At 51.8% G+C, this 21,530-nt stretch overlaps 2 protein-coding genes across 2 annotated transcripts in view; both read right to left on the minus strand.

The window, feature by feature from the left end:
• The window catches only part of TBCD (tubulin folding cofactor D), a 174,657-nt gene extending 170,455 nt beyond the window's left edge, over positions 1-4,202 (minus strand). The window contains exons 1-2 of the mRNA XM_061175155.1: positions 3,866-4,202; positions 2,533-2,583 (exon numbers count right to left, since the gene is read on the minus strand). Of these exons, the coding sequence (XP_061031138.1) occupies positions 2,533-2,583; positions 3,866-4,073 (259 nt within the window). The 5' untranslated portion in view covers positions 4,074-4,202. The remainder of the gene's footprint in view (positions 1-2,532; positions 2,584-3,865) is intronic.
• Positions 4,203-5,162: 960 nt separating this feature from the next.
• Positions 5,163-15,455, minus strand: FN3K (fructosamine 3 kinase). Its single transcript, XM_061175127.1, has 6 exons — positions 15,066-15,455; positions 12,682-12,833; positions 11,732-11,823; positions 11,275-11,357; positions 6,506-6,628; positions 5,163-5,602 (listed from the first exon to the last, which is right to left on the minus strand). Exons 1-6 carry the CDS (start codon positions 15,204-15,206, stop codon positions 5,264-5,266), a joined length of 930 nt encoding a protein of 309 aa, XP_061031110.1. The 5' UTR covers positions 15,207-15,455; the 3' UTR covers positions 5,163-5,263.
• Positions 15,456-21,530: the final 6,075 nt, after the last annotated feature.

A 21,530-nucleotide genomic window follows, 5' to 3' on the forward strand; every position in this document is an offset into this window, starting at 1 on the left:
GTATATTAACGCATACATGTGGAACCTAGAAAAATGGTACAGATGAACCAGTTTGCAGGGCAGAAATAGAGACACAGATGTAGAGAACAAACGTATGGACTCCAAGGGGGGAAACTGGCGGGGGGGGTGGTGGTGGGTGATGAATTGGGAGATTGGGATTGACATATATGCACTAATATGTATAAAATAGATAACTAATAAGAACCTGCTGTATAAAAGAATAAATAAAATTAAATTTAAAAAAAAAACACCCCCCCAAAAAAAAGAAAAAGAAAATGCTCCAACTTACAAAACAGAAGCAGAGGAGCCCTTGTCTGCATCCATTTGGTCTGAAACATGGACAGAACCAGCAAGATGAAAAGACCAAATTACAAAGAAAAGCTGACCCCAGGGGAAAGAGGAGAACCTCAGGAACAGTAGAGAACAGCCAGAACTCAGCTCAGAGAGACTCAGAAAGACAGCACAGCCCTCACGGAAGAACAGACACCAGGAAAGCAGGTGATTGCAGTGCTTCCCTCAGCAACCCCCACCCTCCAAACCCCAGTAAATCAACAAAGAGAAACAAATCCACAAGGAAAAAGAGAACAGAAGAAACAGTAGCTAAGAGACTTCAGCAGTGACTTCCAAGTTGTAACTGAGCCGCACAGGGGAAGCACAGAAGCAGAGCCCAGCGGTGGGTCACAGTCGGGAGGCCAGAGGCCTGAGGTGCCGGGGACAGCCCAGGGTAGGACGAAGGTGGGGCTGAAAACAGGAGTGGTCCAAGTCTCCAGGCCACAGCACCGTGCCCATACAGGCAGAAGACTAAAGGTTTACTTTTTTTTAAAAATAAATTTATTTATTTTATTTTTGGCTGCGTTAGGTCTTCCTTGCTGCGCACGGGCTTTCTCTAGTTGCAGCGAGCAGGGGCTACTCTTCGTTGCGATGCGTGGGCTTCTCATTGCGGTGGCTTCTCTCCTTGCGGAGCACGGGCTCTAGGCGCGCGGGCTTCAGTAGTTGTGGCTCGTGGACTCTAGAGCACAGGCTCAGTAGTTGTGGCACTCGGGCTTAGCTGCTCCGCAACATGCGGGGTCTTCCCGGACCCAGGCTCAAACCCGTGTCCCCTGCACTGGCAGGCAGATTCTTAAGCACTGCGCCACCAGGGAAGCCCTAAAGGTTTACTCTTGAGAGTGGAGAATACCACAGTCACTGGCCATATTTGGGTTTTTTTAATTTAAATCAAAATTTAAGATTCAAAGAAAAAAACAGAAAATAAAATAAAATTCAGTTCCTCAGTCATACGAGCCATATTTCAAGTGCTCAACAGTCACATGTGGCTAGTGGTGACCTTACCAGACAGCACAGATCTAGAACATTCCATCATTGCACAGAGCTATCCTGGACAGAGATGTCCTGAAGAGGGTAGGCTGAAGGGCTTAGAGCTGGAAGCCAGGCTTGGTGCCCGACTCAAAAGGGAATTCTGGGCTAGGAGACCCACAGCAGGACCCTCCCCACAGGGCCACAGGGCCCAGCAGCTGGGTGTGTGCTCCCCAGGGAGGAAAACCGGACCTGTAAGACAACTTTGAAAAATATCAAACCAAGGACAAGCACTCTTATAAAGTAAAAACAACTGTCAAAATAAATTCAAGAACATCTTCTACATGCAAAACAAAGATCCAAAAGCAGAACTATAAGGGAAAAGCTTAGGGACCCAGAGGATCACTCTTGGAAATTCACAGGCACACCAGAAGAAGGCAGAGCAGAGAAACGATCAAAAACACACCGGAAGTAAAGTTCCCTGTACCAAAGGATGCAAGTCTTCAGCCTAAAATTGTCCAGCTAATGCCCAGCATAAGAAAAAAAGCCTAGAGCGAGTCATACCCTCCTAAAATATCAGGTTCTAGAAAAGCCTCCTGAAAAATAAACTCAGACTTGGACATGGCATAACTGGATGAAGGAAGACGATGGACCCATGCCTTCCATCCCCACCCAGCCAAGCTGCCAACCACGCATGAAATGTATTTATCCTGCCTGAGATAGCTGAGAGTTCAGAAAACTTACCTTCTACAAAACCTGTTAAAAAAGAAAAACTAGCACGCACAGCACCAGCCCACTTTTTAAAAGGCACCTGTGTGCACACTGAGGCTAACCCTTGGTGCCTCCCTGGTGATGTGTCTAAGATCTCCACAGCCCTGGGGGCAAGTAGCGCTGATGACACCATATCACAGGCAAGAAAACTCAGGCACAGAGCAGCTAAGTGGCAGAGCTGGGGTGTAAATCTAGGCGGTCTAGCCCCGGGGTTCGTGACCCTAACCCCCATCCCATGCTGCCCTTCAACTGAAGTTACTATCACTACCTTCCTCCTTCTCAAGTTCACTGCCAGGAGCAGGTGTTACTATTGTAGGCCCCACTAACCAGTAAGACCCAGGCACTTCATCCTGATAACCTCTGCTTGTGCGCAGGCGCGCAAACACACACACACTCCATGCACCAAGGCCTCTGTGATCATCTGTAACTGAATGATCAAAAATCAAAATCCTCAGCCTCTGTTCTTACCTAGGTGTGGGTCCAACAGGTGAGGCTGCTCCTGATATCTGTCCATTATTACTAAAAAGAAAAACAATGTGAGAATTAACATGCACGTGAGCCTCGGAAACACTCGAGTTTTCCCACAGTGACTTGCAGGGCAGCTCCCAAGAGCACAGGCCAGCTGGAGTGAGGCCCCACCCACCCACTTCCTCAGGGCCACTGTGCCCTGGCCTCTGCTCTCTGCTTGCTCAGCACACCTTCCTCTCAGGTCCTCACTTCTTCCTTCCTTCACGGCCTGCTGACAGCCAAGCTGAGTTCTCCCCTTCATTAGACACACACCTTCCACACCCTTCACTCTCCTCTGCCACACACACCAAGCCATGTGCCCTCCCAGCCCTCACACCACGGCCTCCTTAATCCCAGGCAGCCTGGTTTCCACTCCTACCAGCAGCTAGAACTGCTCCTATCAGATCCCACGACCACTTGGGCTATGGCAGTTCTTATGTGCCACACACCTCCACATCTGACCACTCCCTAGGAATGGGAAAGTGGGCTTTCACTGGTCCCTGGATATACACCTCACCCTCAGTACAGTTCTATGCCAGAGGTATTTTCAGTGCTAACCGCAGCCGACAGCCAGAGAAACAGCACAATCAAGGAACCAGCCCAAGTGGCATAAGGGTATTCAAGCCCAGGGACGAGTTGCCGAAGTGTGTGCTCTTTCCACTCAGCCGGCCACACTGCCCCCTCCTGAAGTTCAGAGTTGTCATTACAAACCCATGAAGACAAAATTATATAGAAATTTCTTTTTAGCTAAAAGGGTCCACGAGGACGGTTTTACTGAATCACAAAACCCTACGTAGTTATCTAACCACGGGATCCTAAGGAGTCATTTGGAAGTTATCCGTTATAGACAACGGCAAGGGTCCGTCTAAACTTGGAGAACCTAGACTAATAACTAAGCATCCTACGGTGCGCCTATCCGATATCCTGCGCCGCCCTGCACAGTCTTGGCAGAGCCATGGGCGCTGCCTACAGCTAAGGCTCTGGGTGGGGGCCCCACAAGCGCACAGCCAGCCCGGCCCCCGCCCGCTCCAACCTGTTCTCGCCTCTCCTGCTCCCACTGCCCCGTCCACACAGCTGTCTCGGAGGAAATGCTCTTTGCTGTGGTCCCAGGGCAGGCTGGGGACAGGACTGGGAGATGAGCCGCCCAGGGGAGGTCCACCCGCCCCCTCCTGACGGAGGTCGGCCAGGAGGCCCACTGCCCTCCACCTCTCACGCGCGCCCGTGTCTGGGACCGCAAGAAAGGAGACCTGCACAGCCTGCGCTGCCCCCCTCCCCTCCTCCGGCCCGCGCGCACCCCGGAACCGCTCCAGGGCGCCCTCCCGGGCCGCGCGGTCTCCGAGCACCGCCGGTAGGCGGCAGAGCAGCTCCTTCGTCTCCGCGCTCTCGCCGAACGACTCGAGAGAGGCGCCGCAGGCCAGCGCCGCGTCCTCCGCCGCATCCTCCGCCCGGTCCTCCACCGGATCCTCCACGGCGCCCACGGCCGGCTCCTCGCTCAAGGCCATCCTCGGCGGCCGGACGGTGCCCGCAGACTGGCAGCCGGCTCCACACGCGCGCGGGGCGCGGGGCGTGGGGCGTGGGACACGAGGCACCGAACGCTCAAGACTGCTGAGACAGAGAAGGCGGTAATGACGCCGGCCCCGCCCCACGACCTCCGACCTTGCGCGCCGGCCCCGCTACAGAGCGCGCCGGCCGCCAAAATACTGCGCGCGGAGGCGGTGCCGAGCCCGAGTGGGGCGGGGCCAGAGGACTGGGTGGGGCGACAAGATCCCACAAGCCGGCAGCGCAGCCTTCCCCGAGCACGCGCGCTGCGTTCAGGTCCCGGGCGTCTTTCTGCAAAGCCGTCTGCAGGCGCGCAGGGCTGCAGTGGGAGTGGCTCCAGCCCGCTAGACAGGCACTTTCCAGACAACAGATGAGTGGGCGCTCGTAAAGCCCCGAAATAATTGGTGATTCGGGAGGAGTGATAACGGCGCGGCTCAGGTATTCCGAGATGCACACACGGGTGGCCGAGGTGCCCGGCAGCCCCGCCCCTCCACGGTGGCAGCCCCACACGCCGACCGCCTGGACACCCCGACACCCTGACCACTCCAGGCACCCCCTACCCAAGGCTACAAATAAATAAGTAACACACACACACACACACACACACACACCCTTCTTATCGAGCAAAAAACACCAGCTGCAAAACGGAGCGCAGGAGAGCGGCTGTGCAGTGGCTGCAGCACATGGCGGGGGGGGGGGGGGGTGTCTTTCTTCCACCTGTCCACCTCAGTAAGGTGGACCTGGAGCCCTGCTCAGCCCCAGAGATACTGCTCAAGAGGTGGGCCCATCTCATGGTCCCCAACTCTGCCTAAGCCAGAAAGAGGAGACCCGAATCCACAGGGGGCCATGACATCAAATTCCACCTAAGCAAACCCCAGATCTGTGTGAATTTCTGTACAAATGTCATGGAAGTATCCAAACTCCAAGTTCCCCCCAGATTGGAATAGGTAATGAGCCTGCCGGAGGCCTTTCAGGTGGTCTGGGCCCCCATAAATTAACCCAGCTGCATGGAGGACGGAGACGCAGGTGAAACTAAGACACACACAGTTCCATCCCTGAAACCACCATGGGCTTTATTCATCTCTGAAGCCGCCTCTGGTGCTGCCGCCCTGGTCCTTTGGCAAGCAGCTGGGCAGGGGACACAGGCGGGCTGCTATTTGAGAAGCTTCCTCATGGTGCCCAGGGATGGGCTCCTGTACTGCTTCCCGAAGTGGTTCCAGTGGTTCAGGTAGTTAAAGAGCTGATAGAGCAGCAGCCGCCTGTCAAACCCTGGAGCCTTGGGGACCTTCCGGTGGTAGGCGGTGAAGAAGGGCCTGGGAAACCCCCCGAACATCAAAGCAATCGCCAGTTCAAACTCAGAATGACCGTAGAAGGAGGCCGGGTCATAAATAATGGGGCCGGTGTCGTCCTCTGCCACATTTCCTGACCAGAGATCCCCATGAAGAAGGGCGGGGACAATTTCTAGGCCACAAAACAAATCTGGGATCTTCACCTAAGAAAATAATTATTGTACACAGAGTTATCACAGGCCTGGGAGCCACCGTCTCCTCATCCAGTACTTGGAAATAAGGCAAAAACGACCTTGTGTTTGCTCAGGGTCCAACCACCACTTTGTACCAAGCCCAGGGATAAGGATCCTCTGACTCCAGGGAAATGTAATTTTGTCTTAGTATTTACTACTAATTTAGGTCCAGAAGCGCTACAATATTAATGATTTCCATACAGTAGAGTAGAGAACCTCAGAGGTTATGGTTTTATTGTCATGTAGAATATGAACTGTATAACCTGAGTGGAGTCTTTTTGTATGTAACTTAGCAAACTTTCTGCGCTATTCTTTTATTTCACAGCACATACATATCTGCACCTCTTTTGTAGCCTGATTACTTCAGCAATGAGTTAAATAAAATTTCTTTGATGCATGCTGATAGACTGATATGCGAGTTCTGTTTTTAACATTTTGAGAGTTACGTTTTGAAACCAGTCACTCTGGTTTCAAAGTGCTACCCACACCTGCTACCCACACCTGCTCTAAGAGGTAAGACGTTTGTGCCTTGGTGAAAAAAACAGCATAAGAATGGACAAGAAAGTAATAGTAAATGCCACCATTTACAAGCCAAACACCTACATTTCACATGAGCAAAGTTTGAGGTTAAGTACCTGGTGACCAAGCAGGTGAGAGGTGCACTCAGGGGTCAAGTACGCCCTCAGGTCCCATCCCCTTCTCAGTTTCCCCATCAAGCCAATAGTCAGGACACTTATGGGTCCACGACTTGGCCAGCTCTGCTCCAGGCTCAGCAGTCCCCACTCTGGCTCTGTTCTAGCAGGGGGTCCCACACAAATGTGGGAGGCTCATAAGAGAACAGCCCCTCTCCCAGAGGATAATTGCTGTGCCCACCTGTAGCTGTGACCAGAGTTCTCGTGCCTCTCGGTCAGCATAGTCCTTCTCAATGAGGTCCAGCTGTGCTTGGAGCCGGTGCCGGGTGAAGAAGGTTGGCCAGTCATCCTGCCACTCGTTCACCTGAGCAACAAGGGAAAGGAGGGGCTGGTGCTGCAGCTGGTGGTCACAGGACAGAATTAGGCATGGCATCCGCCTAAACCCTAAAGCAACCACTAAAAGAGCACAGCAAATGTTATCGCTGTCCAACAAGGGAGATAAGATGGAATCATTAAAAATACTTACTTAGGGACTTCCCTGGTGGCGCAGTGGTTAGGAATCCGCCCACCAATGTAGGGGACACGGGTTCGGGCCCTGGTCCGGGAGGATCCCGCGTGCCGCGGTACAGCTGGGCCCATGCGCCACAGCTGCTGAGCCTGCGCTCTAGAGCCCGCGAGCCACAACTACTGAAGCCCACACTCCTGGAGCCCGTGCTTCCCAACAGGAGAAGCCACCGCAGTGGGAGGCCTGTGTGCCGCAACGAAGAGAGGCACCCGCTCGCCACAGCTGGAGAAGGCCTGCGCGCACAGCAACGAGGACTCAACGCAGCCAAAAATAAATAAGTAAATAAATTTTTTAAAAATACTTAGTTAATTCAAAAGAGAGATAAAGAATAAAAGGGGAGCAAAGAACAGAGAAGACAAATAAAAAAGAAATGACAACAGTTCCAAACCTAACCATATCAATAAGTACATTAAAAGTTAATTCGAAAGAGAGCAAAAAGAATAAAAGGTGGGACTTCGCTGGTGGTGCAGTGGTTAAGAATCCGCCTGCCAGTGCAGGGAACATGGGTTCGAGCCCTGGTCCGGGAAGATCCCACATGCCGCGGAGCAACTAAGCCCATGCGCCACAACTACTGAGCTTGTGCTCTAGAGCCCGCGAGCCACAACTACTGAGCCCACGTGCCACAACTACTGAAGCCCACGCACCTAGAGCCCAAGCTCTGCAACAAGAGAAGCCACCGCAATGAGAAGCCCGCGCATCGCAACAAAGAGTAGCCCCCGCTCGCAGCAACTAGAGAAAGCCCACGCTTAGCAATGAAGACCCAACAACGAAGACCCAATGCACCAAAAAAATAAATAAATAAATAAATTTATAAAAACAACAACAATAAAGAAAAAAGAGTAAAAGGGGAGCAGAGAACAGATAAAACAAATAAAAAAAAGAAATAACAGTTCCAAACCTAACCATATCAATAAGTACATTAAATGTGTCTAGGGCTTCCCTGGTGGCGCAGTGGTTGAGGGTCCGCCTGCCAATGCAGGGGACACGGGTTCGAGCCCTGGTCTGGGAGGATCCCACGTGCCGCAGAGCGGCTGGGCCCGTGGGCCACAACTACGGAGCCTGCGCATCTGGAGCCTGTGCTCCGCAACAAGAGAGGCCACGATAGTGAGAGGCCCGCGCACTGCGATGAAGAGTGGCCCCCGCTTGCCGCAACTAGAGAAAGCCCTCGCACAGAAACGAAGACCCAACACAGCCAAAAATAAATAAATAAATAAATAAAAATTTTTTTTAAAAAAATGTGTCTAAACATCCCAGTTAAATGACAGAGATCAACAGGTTAGAAAAATAAAGCAATTATTTTTAACCCAATTATATTTTTTAACCAAATTATAAGCTGTGTACAAGAAATGCACTTTATATATAAAAACAGAAACAGGTTAAAAGGATAGAAAAGATAAATCATGCTAACACTAGTCAAAAGAAAGCTGGAGTAGCTATATTAATATGGAAGTAAATTTCAGAGCAAAGAATATCACCAAGTATAAAGAAAGTCATCTCACTATGGAAAGGAAGTCAACTGATGAGGAAGATATAATAATCCTAAACAATTATGTCCCTAATATATGGCAAATAAGCACATGAATAGATGCTCCACATCCTTAGTCATCAGGGAAAATAGAACCTCACTGAGATACCTCACAATCACTAGGATGGCTACAATTTTAGAAAAAGGAAAATACCAAGTATGCGAGGATGCCGAGGACCTGGAACGCTCATACACTGATGGTGTGAATGTAAAATGGTATAACCACTTCGGAAAATATTTTGGTAGTTTCTTAAAAAGTTAAACATAAGCCTACATTTGACCTAGTCATTGGCTCCTAGGTACTTACCCAAAATAAATGGAAGCATTTGTCCACACAAACTCTTGCACATGAAGGTTCATAGCAGCTTTATTTGTGAAAGCAAAACCCGGAAACAACTCAGATGTCCATCAACAGGTGAATGGATAAACACACTGTGGTTTCTCATACAATGGAATGGACTTTTAACACAGGCAACAACATGGATGATTATCAAAATGTTTGTGCTAAGTGAAAGAAGTCAGACAAAAAGGAGTACCCACCATATGATTCCATTTATATTAAATTACACAAAATGCAAACCTATCTATGGTGATAGAAAACAGATCAGCAGTTGCCAGGGGCAGGGAAGGGCAGGAGGAAAACATTACAAAAGGGCAGGAGGACACTTTTTTTGGTGATGGATATACTCATTGACCTGACTGCGGTTAGCGGTTCACAGGTGCATACATATGTCAAAACTTACCAAACTGTACTTTTTAAATAGGTGCAGTTTATTTTATGTCAATTATACCTTAATAGAGTTGTTTAAAAAAAAAAAAAAGATGCAAAGCTTATTTTATACCAAGGGTTACTTTGTGAAATTCCTTAAGGGAGGAACTTTCTGGAGAGCATGCATCTCTGGTCAGCATCCTCAGCATGGAGACTCCCTGTGCAGAGGGTTGTGGTGGCTGAGGCCCTGGGTTCACCCCCTTGGTGCTAGGTGCACCTCAAGAGAAGGCGGGAGGCCCCCTCCCCAAACAGGCTGAGGCGTATGGGATGGCATGCCCTCGTGCCCCATCTGCCTTCCCAGGCCCCTAGTGTCCCAGCCTCGGTCTACCTCCTAGATGACCAGGTCATGAAGACATAGACTGTGTGTTTGGAGCTGGAGACCAGCACTGGCTAGCCCTCCACCTGAACCAATGGGCCGTGATCCCCTCACCCACGAAAAGACATGACCTTCCCCTGAGCTACCAAAGGCGGGGCCGCCTGGGTGCACAGCTGGTGGGAGGACCCAGCTTTCACCTGGACCAGGTGGGTCAGGATGTGTGGCGGTCAGGGCCTATGCTCTGAAGCCAGACAGGGCCAAACCCTGGCCCCTCCGCTTACCAGCTGCATGACTCAGGCACCACCTGGCTTCTCTGCACATCATTTTCCTCATCTATAAAATGGGTCAATGGCAACCCGCCTCCTGGTGTTGCGATGGCAACTGGGGAGTTGAGTCGGACACGGCAGCAAACAAACTGTGTCAGTCCTCTGACCGAGCCAATGGCCCCAACGGGGCTCAGCTCACTAGGTGCCACCATTCAGGGTTGCCCCATGAACGGCTGCAGCCCCTAAGGGCCCACTCAGTCCTCCCAAGGAGCAGGGAGCCTCCTGAAACTTCAGGCTGGTCCACTCAGGCTATGTCCATCGGACACTACATCCAGTACCATCTTGTCACAGCACAAGGAGGGGGACCAGGTGTCCTCCTAGGTTTCCTGCCCCTTCCTGGCCGGGCTGCAGCTAAACTAGGTTGGTTCACTGATCCTAGACTCTGAAGGGGCACTCGGGGGCTGCCTGTGTCCCTAACAGGCCAGACCCATCCTCACCTGCTTCACACATCAGGGTTCTGTGTACAAGTTCATTCCTCAGTTCTTGAAAAGCCACTGTGTGAGGTCAACCAAATCTTTGTAGACTCGTAGCTCTTAAACCAACATCTGAAGCAGGATAACAAGCCACATTTGGCCATACTGGCCTGGGACCACACTATCGTGCTGGTCACTAGCTCCAGATAGGTGTGTAACCCCCAGGGTAGCTGGCTTCAGCAGAGATTCATGGGGTGTTAACAAGCCTGGTAAACCACCAGGTACAGTTCTAGGGACCCCAGATGTGAGGGCTACCCCTTGACTAAGATCCCTAAATCTGCCTCCAGCTTCATAAGGATCTTGCCCCTAGTGACCTCCGCCTGGAAGAACAGCCCTCTGCCCACACCAGGGAGACATAAAAGTATATCTATTGTACAATATGATTCCATTTATACGAAATGTCCAGAATAGGCAAATCCTAAAGACAGAGATTCATGGCTGCCTGTGACTGAGGGCGGGGTAATGGGGAATGACTACGAATGGGTATGTGGTTTCTCTTTGGGGTGATGAAAATGTTTTGGAGTCAGACAGTGGTGATGGCTGCATAACACTGTGAATATACTAAAAATCACTAAACTGTACACTTTAAAAGTGACATTTATGTCACTGAATTACAACTCAATAGTACTAAGAGTTTTTTTTCAATAGTACTAATAATTTTTAAAGGCCCCAGGAGAGGGGCTGAGTGACCAGGACTTAGTCCCTGACCTCTAATGCTGCCTTACCCCCACCCACTTCCATCCTCCACACTTAGCACATGCCCTCCTGTGATATGGCCTTTGCACCTGCTGTTTCCTCTGCTCAGAATGCTCTTCTACCTGCCCCACAGCTCCCCACCTCCTCTGAGCTCTGCTCAGTGAACCTCGACATCTACTCTCCCCAGCCCACTTATCACAGCTCACACTCTGCTTTCAGAAATCAGGTAGTCAGACTTGCTGGTGCCCAGCAGACTGGCACTCTGTCACACACAAGCGGTGGGGTGACCAGCATTGGGGCGTCAGGAACTAAGCAGAAGCATCCTCCCCGAGGCACTCACCTGTGGGATGAAGCCGCAGCACGTCACCGTGTGGAAGCCAAACTTGGTCACATACTGGGGCCCGGCACCCTCAGCCCTCTGGCCTGTCAACAGAAAGTGCTGCTTATCTTTCTCTTAAATGTCAGACCTCAGCAGAGCATCAGGATGGGCCTGGGCTGCACTGCTGGAACATGGGTGGCTGAGGATGTACTACACATGGTAGCAATTGGTCCACACATGGACCAGCAAGGACACGCCTATCTCAAGCACACTGGACAGCAGAGCTGGATATAAAAGGGGTCATGAGTTGATTCTACTAGCTTATCATCAAAATTCTTATTTAACAATCTCTTGTTTCACACTGCAGTCTACAGGCAGGTGGTGTGCAACCCAACCCATTACTGAAATGTCCCCCCTGAGCACCAACCCAGGGTAGATGCACCCAGGTCAAGGGTGCACAACAGCAGTCTGAACATACCCACTCTGTTCTCCTCCTCCCTCAACTTCTCCCTGAGCTTCTGGTTGTAAAGGTGCAAATCTGCCATCTGGTCTCCTAGTTTTGATGCCTGACTGAGGAAAGAAGAAATGCAGCCAATTAAAATAAGAAACAACAACCAGCTAGCATGTTCCATTTTGAGAAATGTTTTAAATACCTTAAAAACTACTCTCTGTTCTTTAAAAACTGAAAAAAATGAACTGTAGGCAATGACCTCCAAAAAACAAAATAGTATAAAATCACCAAGAAGGGTAGACTTCTGTTGAAGTCCACAGAGGTACTGGGAATTAAGGGACAAATCAAGGGAAAAAGTAATGTTAAGTAGAAAAAGAAAAAAAAGGCTCCCGATTTTTGTAAGAGCAAATGTAAATCACATATAAGAAAAAGACTGGGATGATAATCACACACCAAAATGTAGCAGTGACTGCTCCCTGCTTCTGGGATGACGGGTGCCTTTAGTTTTCTTTACATGAGTTTGCGTCTTCCACCATTTTTTAAACAATGAATATACATAACTTTAATAATTAGAAAAAAATTAAGGACTTCAGATAATTACTAGATCAGACCTCACTGCCCAAACTGAGCTGGCACGGGTGCCCTCTGAGCACAAAGCAATGGATGGTTCAAACACGCTTATTTGGCACAGCTTTGTGGAGCCAAACTAACCTCAAACTGACCCTGCATGGAAAGCAAGAGCTCCTGTCTCCATCAGGGATGGCAGGTGTGGTTCTTGGCCCTGCCTCTGCTCCCTGCACGGAGTTATATGGGCAGCTCAGCAAGAGGCTGCTCCCCCTCTCTCTCGTCTCCCTCTCTCTGTCTCTGTCTTCCTCTCTGTCTCTCTCTCTCTCTCTCTCTCACACATATACACACACACACACACACACACACACACACACACATACTCTCTCTCTCTCTCTCTCTCTCTCTCTCACCTGCTCAGGCCCCTCATCTTCAGATGCTCCATCACAAAGGCAGCCCCACCTCCAGGCAGGTCAATCACCTTGATAGGCTGAGGCGCCCGCACCAGGCCGGTGCTCCGAAGAGCCTCCAGGCTCGCCATCTCCCCCTCAAACATCTGCCGGGCCTGCGTCCAGAACACGGCCGTGAACTCCAACGCCAGCAGGGGCTATGCAGCCAGGCTGAGGCTCACAGCCCTGGACAGAAGCCACCATGTGGGATCGCAAGTACCCAGGACCTCCAGTTGCTGAAAACTGGCTGGGGAGCAAGGCATCAGCCCCCAGAGGGTGGGACGCAATGTGGCCCCCTTTGGATAGGGAGGGGCTGCACCGAGAGCTTAGGGTGGACAGGATGCTGAGGCCTGCACCAAGCGCTTGCTCTGAGAGGGAAGGAAGCACAGGCCATGGGGGGGTGGGGTTCTGGGGGTGCTGGGGAAACCTTCGGGTGCTAGGAGTGCCATGGGGGTGCTGTGAGGTGCTGGGAGTGCCATGAAGGTACTGTGGGGTGGTGGGAGTGCTATGGGGTGTTGTAGTAGACCAGGAGGGTGCTGGGGGTATAGTGGGGTGCTGTGGGGTGCCACAGGGTGCCATGGGGGTGCTGGTGGGGTGCCTTGAAGTGCAGGTTAGTGGAGGGTATGGGGCTGCGCCTGGGTCCCCTTCCAGGTTACCTGTCCCCACGATGCCTTGAGCACTTACAGCAAATGAGGGGCAGCATGGGGGGCATGCCAAAGTGACTGGGGCACACACGTGGGGCGGGGGAAGGCAGGGGCTGGGGGGTCCAGGGCCGGTCCTCAGAGGCAAGCACCCACCAGGGCCTGGAGGCTGGGAAGGAGCCATGCACCCCACCCAAGAAGAAGACAGCCACTCCCCAGGGCAGCGGAACAGCCTCCACTGGGACCCAGGGGTCTTCCTACTTCTAAAACATTTTGTACAAATATCCCAATTTTAAATTAGGTGAACTCTCACCTTAGGTACACTATATCTGGGTTAAAAATGTGTTTGTTAATATGGTTTGTGAATACCTCTGGCTATAGAACTAACCTTTGTGAACAAGATCAAAGCATCTATTTCCACACAGGAAAAGAATTCCATCCTTTAATTCAAGGACCTGAGGGGAGAACGTGCAGGGTGTCCTCCTAACTGCCAATCCACACCTAGAATCATGGAGCGGGGTGTCCAGTGACCCCCAGCCATGCTCCCAGGGTGAGACCCCAAACGTACAGGGGAAGAGGACACCTGGGCTCCAGATTGCTTACATCCTGAGGGCCTCACCTATCACCTGTTCTCGTGTATTGATTGATCACCTACTGTGTGCCAGCACTGAAGGTTTCAAGGGTGAAAAATGGGATCCCAGCCTGGAAGAGCTTTCAGGAACCAGCTGCGAAGTTTCCAGGGCCAGTGTGAACCCTGAACCCAATACCGCTTCCCAGTGGGCGGGCCTTATTGCTTTGAGGGATTTGGGTACTGAAACCAGATTCTTTAACAGTTCCTGGTGCCAACAGAGCAGGGATGCCGGACCAGTGCCGACCCATTGTCCATCCTAAACGTTGGCAGTGCTGCAGGGGGACTGGAGGGGTCACTCTGGGATTTCCTCCAGCCCACAGCCAACACCCCCTCCCCACTGCCGCATCTCAAAGGGGCCTGGCCCACAGAGCACCAGGGGCCTCCTTGGAGCTGCCCCCCAGGGCCAAGGGAGCGCCATCCTCAGCACCTGAGGTGCACACACTATGGTCAGTTTTCTCCATCTGTAAAGTGTTACTATTTTCCATGTATATTTAACAGCAATATTTTAAGCAGGCGATGGAAACCAGGTCCAAACACAAGCATGGCCTGTGAGTAGGAGGAGCAGAAGCCTGGCCCTCTGTGTCGGGCAAGGGTTCTTCCTGCCTCCTTCCATCTGCCGGGGAGGACCCAGGGGCTGTGGGGAGCGGAGCCCAGAGCTGAGCCCCAGGGGAGTGGCAGAAGCAGCCCAGGACCCCAAGCTTCACCTCCCCCCATGCTTGAACGGTTGAGAAATTAAAACAGACACCAAAAACTCCTGTGCATCCAGGCAAAAGGAAGTAAATTAATCCCGCAGCAGACAAAACCTCGGAATCCCACAGAAATCGCTTGAGCCTCTTGCAAGGCCGCAAGCTGACCCCGGGGCTGTGACTGCCAGGCCTGGCCCAGGACCAGACCACAGCGCTCCCTCTCCCTGAGCCCCTGAGCGCCTGAGCCCCCTCGCCACCCTCCTCTCCTCCCCCCCTTCCTTCCAGCCCTCCCCCACCCTCAACCCCTTCTCCCCGTCAGCTCCCGGGGCAAGCTCAGGCCGCAGGGAGGGGTGGGGTGGGGTGGGATGGGATGGGGTGGGGGGCACGCACCAACGTCCTGCGGTTGACCTTGATGAACACGGGACCGGCATCCGTGTCGTAGGCGCGTCCCTCGCTGATGCAGCCGGCCCCGGGGCTCCCGAAGGCGCGCAGGGTCGCGGTGCGCAGCTCCGCGCGCAGCAGCTGCTCCATGGGGCCGGGGGAGAGATGGGGGACGGGAGACACGGGGACACGGGGGACCTGGGACCGCGCAGACAGCGGGCCCGGACGCGAGCTCGCCGCTGCCGAGGCAGCTGTCCGTGGGGGAGGCGCCCGGTCTGTGCGGCCTAAGGGCTCCCAGCGCCCTGGTGTCCGGCCTCCCGGTCTTCCTCCCGCCGGAGGGTGAGGGCGGGGGTTCAGTCAGGCCGGGCAAGCGCTCGCCGCCCCCACCCCGTAGGCCAAGCCGGGCGGACCCAGCGCTATGGGAGGAGGGCGGAGCTCTCTGATAGCGGGACAGATGTGGGGGCGGTGCCCTTCCGTGTGTCCACAGTCAGTGAGCCTGTACCCGCCTGGGACTTGCCCAGGGCCCTGTAGGGCCTGACCTCCCTGCACGGAGGCTCCCTGAGCTCTCTCTGGGCCTCGGCCCAGAGCCCTCCCACCCAGCAATACCCAGGACAGTCCAGGGGAGATTGCCGTCCCTGGGATGCAGGTCACAGGCCTTGCTAGGTCTCACACAGTCCACAGAAGGCTGGCAGTCTTGACCACGTCCTGCCAGGCCCCAGACACTGCCTGGTGACACCGGTTGCTGGCACTGGGCTTGCTCGTCAGGGCGCCTGGTGCCCATCAGAGATAGAGTCTGCTCTTGGGGTTCTGATACCAGGCAGCTGACCACACCCGGAGTGGGACTCCTGATTACAGAGGCTGGCTGTCCCAGGAAGGGAGCTTCCTGGCACAGATGTGCCAGGACTTCCCTGGTGGTCCAGTGGTTAAGACTCTGCTCTCCCAATGCAGGGGGCCCAGGTTCCATATACCTGGTCAGGGAACTAGATCCCGCATGCCACAACTAAAGATCCCACATGCTGTAATGAAGATCCCGCATGCTGCAACTAAGACCCGGTGCAGCCAAATAAATAAATAAATATTAAGAAAAAACACACACACGTGCCATGTGCACAAAGGCATGTACACATGCCCTCACACATGCATGGCCGAGAGCAGGTGGGCAGGAGACTGTTTGGCATCTGTAGGAAGGGTCTGACCGCCGCAAGTCTGCCTCCTCCCAGCTCTCCCTCTCAGTCTGGCGAAGCCCAAGCTCCTATTGCATCCCGAAAAGGGATCTGTGACAGTAAAGATGAGCTCTCGCACTTCTGCAGACGTCTTTATTCTCGATGAGCAGTCCTGCTGGGTATGGAATTCAGGCTGTTCTTGCACCACTGAGATGGCTCTGTGGCCTCACCTTCCAGCTCCTGTGCTGTTGAGAAGCTGGAAGCCAGTTGGATTCTTATTCTCTGTGTGGAAACTATTCTCTCTCTGGAGGCTTTTGGATCCTCTCTTTGTTGCTGGTATGTGACAATTCCCCAGGGAAGTGCCCAAGATGAGTCTCCTCTGGGCAGGACAGGTGGGCCATTTCAGGATGGAAACTTGGGTCCTCCAACCCTGGGAAGTTGCCTTCAGCTTCTTCAGCTCTTTCCTTATGATTTCCATCCTGTTTTCTCTGTTCTCTCGGAATTCCAAATCTTTGATCTAAACCCAGTCCCAAAGCTGCCGGGGTCAGGTGCCCATGCGCTCCACCCTTCTGCCCCCTCCTGCCCTTTCTTGCAGGAGACGCTGGTCTTGACTGAGCCCCATTCTGGGCTGTGGCCACGGTTTGCCCAAGTAGGGTCTGAACATGCTGGGTGGCAGCCAGGCAGGGGCACACCATCTTACTGGTCCCGAACCCAGGCACTTGGGGCTGCTCCCCAGGCCTCCCAGCTCCCATCTGAGTAGCCCTAGGTCCAAGGACAGAATCCTCAGCATGAAGACACATGCCTAGGAGAGCACTCTGACTTTGCAAACCAGCCCGCCCTCCTCCCAAGCCTGCATTTGAGTTTTGGTTTGTGGTAGGAAGCTCAGCTGGGAGATGTGACTCAGACACATCCAAGCAGCCCCTTCCCCACTACGGCCAGTCTCCTGGTTCCCCAAGAACCAGAATAATGGCTGCAAAGGTGCAGAAGGCACCTCTCAGCCCCAACTGTAGCTAAAACTCAGGTAGCTATTGCAGGAGTTCTCAGGAAATGTATCTGGGGGTGTGGATTGGGGTGGTAGTACCAGCCAAGGTACTGGGGTCACCGTGCAGAGGAGCGACTCTCCTGCTCACTCAGATCCTTATGGTGAATACCGAGTCCGGTGGCAACGAGAAGGGAAACACAGCCCATGGCCAAAAGTGTCCCATTGCTCCGTGTGGGGGGAGTCTCAGGAGGGTGGGGAGGGTGTAACGCTGCTCAGAAAAGGGGCACCAGGAAGGTAGCTGTGGGCACAGCCCCAGGGCCATCACAACAGCCCGTTCTGAAATCAGGCAGCTGGGGCAGGGGTTAGGATCCTAAGGCCTGGCTGCCAGCAGGGCCGGTGGACATGGTCCAGGTGTCAAGGGTAGCCCACCATCCTGGCCTTCACCTTAAGCATACTGGGTTCATGCCCCTCACACAGATTCTGGGAAAGGGAGGGGTATTCTGCCACCTCTTAGGAATTCAGAGTCGGCTGTGATGGGGCAGCTGTTCCATGCCCACCACAGTCCCCCACCACTGTGATCTCTGATCGCTGTTTCTGAACAATTTCCAGGATACACTTCTGCCCAAGAGGAAACCCCAGCCGGGAGGCAAGTTCTCACACAAGGAGCTTTTGGAAGCAATTTCACTGGGAGAAGATGAGGAAGACAGAGGAAGCTGCCCCCCACCCCTCGCCCTGAGAGACAGGCTCTAGACATGCTGAGCAGTGTTTACTGGCAGGGCTCTCGCCAGGGAGTTAGTTCATCTCCAACAACCCCATGGGTGTTGTTACCTGGGCCCACTTTATTTTTTATTTTTTCTAATTTATTTTATTGAAGTATAGTTGATTTACAATGTTGTGGTAATTTCTGTATAGCAAGGTGATTCAGTTATACATTTATATTTTTTCATATTCTTTTCCATTATGGTTTATTACAAGATATTGAATATAGTTCCCTGTGCTATACAGTAGGTCCTTGTTTATCTGTTTTATATATAGTTGTTTGTATCTGTAATCCCAAATTCCTAATTTATACTTCCCCTACCCGCTTTCCCCTTTGGTAACCGTAAGTTTGTTTTTTATGTCTGTTTCTGTTTCATAAATAAGTTCATTTATGTCATATTTTAGATTCCACATGTGATATTATATGGTTATTTGTCTTTCTCCGATTTACTTAAGTATGATAATCTCTAGGTCCATCCATATTGCTGCAAAGGGCATTATTTCATTATTTTTTATGGCAGAGTAGTATTTCATTGTATATATATACCACATCTTTCTTTATCCATTCATCTGTCAATGGACATTTAGGTTGCTTCCATGTCTTGGCTATTGTAAATAGTGCTGCTATGAATACTGGGGTGCATGTATCTTTTTTTTTTTAAATAAATTTATTTTATTTATTTATTTATTTTTGGCTGCATTGGGTCTTTGTTGCTGTGCACAGGCTTTCTCTAGTTGCATCTAGCTGGGGCTACTCTTAATTGCGGTGTGCGGGTTTCTCATTGCGGTGGCTTCTCTTGTGGCAGAGCGCGGGTTCTAGGCATGCGGGCTTCAGTAGTTGTAGCACGTGGGCTCAGTAGTTGTGGCTCGTGGGCTCCAGAGTGCAGGCTCAGTAGTTGTGGTGCACGGGCTTAGTTGCTCTGCAGCATGTGGGATCTTCCTGGACCAGGGCACGAACCTGTGTCCCCTGCCTTGGCAGGCGGATTCTTAACCACTGCACCACCAGGGAAGCCCCGCATATATCTTTTCGAATTAGAGTTTTCACCTTTTCCAGATATATGATAGGAATGGGATTGCCAGATCATATTCTAACTCTATTTTTAGTTTTTTAGTTTTTTTGTTTGTTTTTAAATTGCTCCTGGTTGAAAATCAGTGGGTTTTTTCCTTTTTTTTTTTTTTGACTGTTCTGGGTCTTCGTTGCGGCACGCAGGCTCTTCATTGTGGGCTTCTCTCTAGTTGCGGCGCGCAGGTTTAGCTGCCCCGTGGTATGTGGGATCTTAGTTCCCCAACCAGGGATTGAACCCGCGTCCCCTGCGTTGGAAGGTGGATTCTTAACCACTGGACCACCAGGGAAGTCCTATTTTTAGTTTTTTAAGGAACCTCCATAGTGTTCTCCATAGTGGCTGCACCAATTTGCATTCCCACCAACGGTGTAGGAGGGTTCCTTTTTCTCCACACCCTCTCCGGAATTTATTTGTAGACTTTTAATGATGGCCATTCTGACTGGCGTGAGGTCGTACTTCACTTGTAGTTTTGTAGTCGTACTTGTAGTTTTGATTGGCATTTCTCTAATAATTAGCCATGGTGAGCATCTTTTCATGTTGTCCATCTGTGTGTCTTCTTTGGAAAAATGTCTATTTAGGTCTTCTGCTGGGCCCACTTTAGGAATGGATTCAAAACTCACGTAACTCACTTAAGACTCGCCTCTTGTACTGGTCCCCCAGCCCCTAGTACAGCATGGTTTCCATTATACCAGAGGTGGAAGTTCTCCAGGCTTCTAAGACCATCCACTAGGATGGGTTCCTGACCCCTCCACTAGGATGTCATAGACACACAGTCCTGTGTGATGCAGGGTAAAGGTTTGCTAGATTCATGTCTGTTTGGAGCAAACTGGCACCTTCTTCCAGGGGTTGGGTGCACTGCTCTCTGAAGCAAACTGATCTTTCCAAAATGTGCATTTTCCTCCCTGATTTTGGCTGTAATTTCCCAGATTCCCTCTGAATCCCAAACAGAATCCAGCCCATAACATCATCCCATAACAGAATCCCAACAGTTTACAAGTGTCTGACACTGCCCTGCAGACGTGAAGCTCAAGACAGCACAGTGGTGGCCTGTGGCCTCCGCGGCTGCTGAACCACCCGAGTGGGACTTTGCACAGCAAGACGGAACCCTGTCAGAACCCCGGCTTTTTTTTTTTTTTTTACAGTCAGGGCACCCACCTCGGTCAGACCCTCTTCCACCAGAGTTCCCTCTTTGTCGTCTCAGCTGGTGTTCTGAGCCACAAACCTACAATGAGCCTGAGAGCGATCTCAAAACCCAAGCCCTGAAGATACACACTTCACTCCCAAGATAGCCTTCCAGGCCTTGCCTCAGTCTGTTCTGGACGCCACCAATTATACGATTTCCTGGTGTTTCGGAAGCAGCAAGTTAGATCTGAAGGAGGGGAATGTGAGAGGACATGGGGACAATATTCCCCAATCCATTTGTGCCAGCTTATCCTCAGATGCACAGAGGGGCCTTCAGGGAACACAACACTCCACAAACAGCAACTCTTGGGGGTCCAGTGGCCTTTGGGCCTGAGGTTTATACAACTTTGGCAACCCTTTATATAGGAATATATATACTTACGAATACAAAATTATATACAAAAGTAGATATTTTAGAATAAGCAATCGCAGCAAACTGCTGTTTAAAAAGCTGACAGAGGGGACTTCCCTGGCGTCCAGTGGTTAAGACTCTGCACTTCCACTGCAGGGGGCACGGGTTTGATCCCTGGTCAGGGAACTAAGATCCTGCATGCTGCGCAGCACAGCCAAAAAAAAAAGCTGACAGATACTGTGCCATCACAAAAGCAGGGAAACACCATAAAATTGTCGCTTGCATGCCTGCCATACCTCTGAGGTACTCCCCGATATCTCTGCCTTGACTGCACTCGCTGGCAGCCTACCTAAGATGCGGCACTCCAGGAAAGCTCCAACCTTGGCTCTAGTCCCTGGTAATGCTGGGCTGACATGGCGGGGGGCCATCATGGGGCAGAAGCAGCCGCTCCCTGCACCTGGCACAGCCCCCAGGCATAGGCTCCCCCATCCACCTGGTGGGATTCCTCAGCCCAGGGCCGGGGCCCCAGGAGGGGAAGGGGGGACCAGGGATGCCTGCTGAGAGGTTTGTGGGGGACAGGTTTCTCCCCAACATGCCTCCTGGCCCAGGCTGGGCCTGATCCAGGCACCGGATTTCGCTTGGAAGTTTCACGGCAGGTGTCCTGCTGGGGCAACCTCAGCCCCCGAGCACAGTGAGAAATTTCCTCCAACTGAAATACGTCCTTCCTGTGTCATCTTCCGTCCATCAGACGCACTTTGTGCATGGAGAAATTTTATTTATTTTTTATGCCACTGCTGCCACTGCAATGAAGAAACATCAATAACTGAGAGTTAAAAAAGGGTAATAATTAAAGTGATAAAAAAAAGTCACAGTCCTCTCTCCCGTCCCACAAAAAACAAACTCTGAAGGCATCAGTTCTGCTTCTGAATTCCACTGAGGGGCCCTGACCTGTAAACAGAAACAAAAAGAAGA

This window comes from Eubalaena glacialis, chromosome 19 (assembly GCF_028564815.1).
Source record: "Eubalaena glacialis isolate mEubGla1 chromosome 19, mEubGla1.1.hap2.+ XY, whole genome shotgun sequence".
Classification (NCBI taxonomy): Eukaryota; Metazoa; Chordata; class Mammalia; order Artiodactyla; family Balaenidae; genus Eubalaena; species Eubalaena glacialis.